Raw genomic sequence first — 4,570 nt, 5'->3', positions numbered from 1 at the left:
ACGATATAATACGTGCCTTACTGCCCCTTCTGTAACTGGGTAAGGACACCGCAAGATCGAACCCAAAGCTAAGCACTTCTACCATGGCAAGAACTACCAATCTAGTTGGCCAAACCAAACGGATAATTCGAAGAGACTTGCAAAGATAACCAATCATACATAAAAGAATTCAGAGAAGATCCAAATATTATTCATAGATAGACTTGATCATAAACCCACAATTCATCGGTCTCAACAAACACACCACAAAAAGAAGATTACATCGAATAGATCTCCACAAGAGAGGGGGAGAACTTTGTATTGAGATTCAAAGAGAGAGAAGAAGCCATCTAGCTACTAACAATGGACCCGAAGGTCTGAGGTAAACTACTCACACTTCATCGGAGGGGCTAGGATGATGTAGAAGCCCTCCGTGATGACGACCCTCTTCCGGCGGAGCTCCGGAACAGGCCCCAAGATGAGATCTCGTGGATACAGAAAGTTGCAGCGGTGGAATTAGGTTTTTGGCTCCTGTTCTGATCGTTTGGGGGTACGTTGGTATATATAGGAGGAAGGAGTACGTCGGTGGAGCACCGAGGGGCCCACGAGGCAGGGGGCGCGCCCTGGGGGGGGGGGGGCGCCCCCCACCCTCGTGACCTCCTCTTTGACTCCCTGGAGTAGGGTCCAAGTCTCCTGGATCACGTTCGGTGAGAAAATCACGTTCCCGAAGATTTTATTCCGTTTGCTGTTGCTGTTGCTGTTGCTGTTGCTGTTGCTGTTGTTGTTGTTGTTCTTGCTGCTGTTGTACACTAAAATTAGTCAAACATTCAGTACTTTGACCATCTATACGAAGGAACATACCAACTAAAATGCTAAGCTTATAATAGCACGTAAATCATAAACAATATATTCAAAATTATACATTTCGTATGTAAAACAGATCTTCTATATTAACGTTAGAAGTGTAATATTGAAAATCGTTTATTAGTATCCAAATCAACATGTAACACAAGAAGTATATACTTTAAGGTTTCTTCTTTTGTGCACAAGTAATACCCATGATATTACATATGTACTGATCTTGTGTATTTGACTTTTTTACAAGTGTCTTATCAATTTAACATGTGTTAGCTAAGCTTTAAACTTGTGATGTTAGTTCTGCCTCTTCGTGTTTCTTCTGTATTGCCGCTCCGTCTCCTTGAACTTGACTTTCCTCGGGGACCACTAATGCCATATTAATTTCTTTTTCCTTGCTTTTACCCCATAGTACACTGTATAGTCCACCAACTAGTAGAATTCCTCCCAAAATACTACAAAACAAACAGTATTTTGATCATAAACACAATCATTCATGCCATTAATTTAAAATAGTTAAAATGCTTCAGCTTCTATCTTGTCAACAATCTTTTGGCAGGGGAGCAGTATTGTCTTAGGTTTTAGGGGTTTCAGCACGTTCCCCTAAAAACTCATACCACTCCTTGCAGATATCATTTACTTGGCTGAATAGACATCGCTCCTCTCAATAGCTTTAGAATATATTCTCCACTTTGTCATTCGACCATGGTGTATGTTTCCACTTCATAAAAGTTGTTTATGTTTTGTTTCAAAGGATTACCTCCCAAGGTGAATGGCTTCTCCAAGGAAGAATGATGAGCAAAAGATAGTGAAAATTAATGCCAATGGACTCCACGTCGCGACAAACACCGGCCCTCTCATCTCCACACACCATGCCTGTAGGTACATTAATGCACCCGTTCCTAAGAAGGCCTGTAACAATTAACCAAGTGTGGTGTGAATGAGTTGTGTGCATCAGCCTCATCAGTTTGTACACTTAAAATTAAAATTACTCGACTACTTTTAATATTCACCAAGATAAAATAAAAACTAGCTAGCTCAAACGAACCGAGTAGAAGACCGCAAGGAGGCCAATATCCAGCCCAAGCTTCCATTTGGTGAAGTCCCTTTCAACCACCATTGCCACGAGAAAGGACTGAAGTGCACCAAACAGGCATTGCAGCGCCGTGGCCATCAATTTGTTTGGATATTCTTTAAGCAATGGAACCTGCATGCATTACACATGCATTCATGTAAGACCATATGCAAATAAATAAACTAGAAAAAGCAAATTAACATACATGCATGTGCGTTGCAGAATTAATTGCACGCACATGCAAAATTATATATTGATTATAACCTGCATGACAATCCAGAGAGACCAGGTTGCACAAGCGAGGATGAGAAGGAAGGTGCCTTTGATCCAAGCAGCGCTACTGCTGGCACTGTTTGGCTTGTGAGCGAAGACGGGGTTGTGGGCAAGGGGGCGTATGGACGGGCCATCGTAGAAGGCGATGACCAACACTCCAGCGAGGCAAAGAGCGACACCGGTGAGCTTGCCTAATCCAGAGCGGTTCCGGAGCTTCACCGCCTCCATCCGCAGAAGCACCGCGAGGAGGAAGGTGGCAACGGGCATGGAGTTGATGGCCGCTGACCCCACCGTCGCCGAAGTCTGCTTCAAGCTCATGTTGTACACATTCAGGGTGAAGGTGTTCCTGCAATATGCATGCACGTATATATCATGACCAAATTATGACAATGGATGCAAAATTGATGTATGGATACATATGCATGGACTACTGTAAAATCAAAACCGAACTTTTATTAGATTTCCCCCCTAAAAATCAATATTCATGTATGGATACATGCATGGACCCCACTGTGGCATTTTTCCCCTTAAAATCAAAATTATTATTATTATTGAAAATTATTTTCTTCCTCTTGCTACCACAGTCGTCCACAATCTAGAATTTAAACAAATTTCCAATATTTGGATATATCCAGTGGTATTTTTGTCATAAAATTTTGGGACTAGATACAGACTAAATTCATTTTTTAGCTAAAAATTGTCTAAACTCAATGTGGAAATGACTGATATATTTGTGTGGGCCAAAATATGTCTGTATCAAGAACTTGAACCCTATTATATCCCTCTTGTGTAAAATAATTAACTCAATGTTGAAATGAGTTTGAACTCTGACTGCATTTTTGAAAGAAAGAAAAGAGGAGGATTGCCAAATACTCCCTGCATTCCATAATGTAGTGCATATTAATTTTTTGAAGAGTCGAACCTCATAAACTTTGACCAATTTTTTTGAGAAAAACATTTACATCTAGAGTGCCAAACATATGTCATTAGATTCATCATAAGATGTGGTTTCATATTTTATATTTTTGGTATTGTATATATAAATAGCTTTCTCTACAAATTTGGTTAAAGAAGTTGACTTTTCAAAAAAAATATGTATGCACTACATTGTGAAATGGATGAAGTACAAGCTAATATGTTAATATATGTATATACCCAAGTAAGGCGTATAGGAAGAGCTTGAAGAGCAGCCGGCATGACAATGCTGGTGCAGGTGTTGCCGTGGTTGATCGGCTCCTGCGGCAAATGGAGTCGATAAGCGCGATTGGGAGGAGGAGCGCGGTGGCAGCAGCGAGGCGGTAGAAGATGAAGATATTGGTGTTGATGCCGCTGTCAAAGGCAGCCTTAGAGACGACGAAGAGGCCCGTGTAGATGGCCTGGATTGCTACTGCCACCACGTACGGCTTCTTACTCCGGTCGGCCATGGCGCCGGCGATGTAATACCCGCCGGAACTACTTTGCTGCGGTGGTGTGTGTGTGTGTGTGTGCGCGTGTGTGTGTGTGTGTGTGTGCGTGTGTGTGTGTGTGTGACTTGCAAAAAAATGCGAAGATAGTATGTTGGTTCTGGCGTGCGGCATTGGTACGGTCCTAGTGGCTTATTTGTATGGAGCTAGGTTGCACACATCATGCATGCGTAGTGGCAGTGTTAGTGGAGACTGTTGTTTTTTAAACTCTAGATCAAATCACCACAGGAGCCATATAGAGACGCACGTACAAAGCTAGCAATGCAAACAACCCAGCTAGCTGCTTGATTGACCTACGGGAAGCTAGCGTACGTGTGTGTACCCAGCCGCCAACTTCCGTTCGTGGAGCAGGCTTCACCTAGCGACGATTCGATCGATTGGATCGATGTACTTCAGCGTCGTCGCCGAAACACTTGCGAAGGAAACAAACTGATCGATAGACTTGTTGATGATGGCCAAAGGCTCGTGTCAAGCCGTTCGTATACTTTGTATTGTTTTTTCTTGGTACAAAAATTACAGGGGGTAAGTGTATATATATATAGATTTGCTAAACTATGTGTGAGCGCATTGTGGCCTATCCTATGCTCCGGCCACTTCGAACCAGTCGGCCAGTACGCGTTAAGTAGCCCGACGCGCTAACTAGGCCGAAGGGCGCGCACGACGTGGGATAAAATTGACGAGTAATGCTAAACGTACAAACGAGTTATAAGGTTTTACAAAAAAGGATTAATTTGATTGGTCAATAAGTAGGAAGGCGGCCAACCCCCTGAAAATCAGCAGGGTGCAAGTTTATGATTAATTAGTAGATAAAAAAAATCATAATCAGCGTATAATTATGTATAACTCTGTGTATGTTTAGCATTATTGAAAACTGACCGTAACGTCTTACGACCAAAACTACTCCACGCGCTTTGCCAACTTCCTC

The 4,570-nt window shown here is 42.4% G+C and overlaps 1 protein-coding gene across 4 annotated transcripts; it reads right to left on the bottom strand.

Annotated features, from left to right (window-relative positions):
• Positions 1-208: 208 nt before the first annotated feature.
• LOC125536728 (WAT1-related protein At5g64700-like) lies at positions 209-3,726 on the bottom strand. Of its 4 annotated transcripts, none has more exons than XM_087540089.1 (5): positions 3,338-3,726; positions 2,174-2,528; positions 1,883-2,041; positions 1,595-1,746; positions 209-778 (listed from the first exon to the last, which is right to left on the bottom strand). In XM_087540089.1, the coding sequence occupies exons 1-5, from the start codon at positions 3,604-3,606 to the stop codon at positions 496-498; spliced, it is 1,218 nt and encodes a 405-aa protein (XP_087396215.1). In that variant the 5' UTR covers positions 3,607-3,726; the 3' UTR covers positions 209-495. The 4 variants fall into 4 exon arrangements, with proteins under 4 accessions (XP_087396215.1, XP_087396245.1, XP_087396313.1 ...); XM_087540119.1 differs by having other exon boundaries at positions 209-775; XM_087540187.1 differs by having other exon boundaries at positions 579-788.
• Positions 3,727-4,570: the final 844 nt, after the last annotated feature.

This window comes from Triticum urartu, chromosome 1A (genome assembly GCF_056163025.1).
Source record: "Triticum urartu cultivar PI428250 chromosome 1A, HENAU_Tu73, whole genome shotgun sequence".
Classification (NCBI taxonomy): domain Eukaryota; kingdom Viridiplantae; phylum Streptophyta; class Magnoliopsida; order Poales; family Poaceae; genus Triticum; species Triticum urartu.
Note: the sequence above shows the minus strand (reverse complement) of the source record. Positions and strands in the feature narration are given on the sequence as shown.

Coding starts and splice junctions, on each gene's coding strand:
- LOC125536728 (XM_087540089.1), bottom strand. CDS start 3,606: ATGGCCGACCGGAGTAAGAAGCCGTACGTGGTGGCAGTAGCAATCCAG. Junction 2,042..2,173: donor CTCTCTGGATTGTCATGCAG/GTTATAATCAAT, acceptor TAATGCATGCAG/GTTCCATTGCTTAAAGAATA. Junction 779..1,594: donor GAAGCCATTCACCTTGGGAG/GTAATCCTTTGA, acceptor AGTGTACAACAG/CAGCAAGAACAACAACAACA.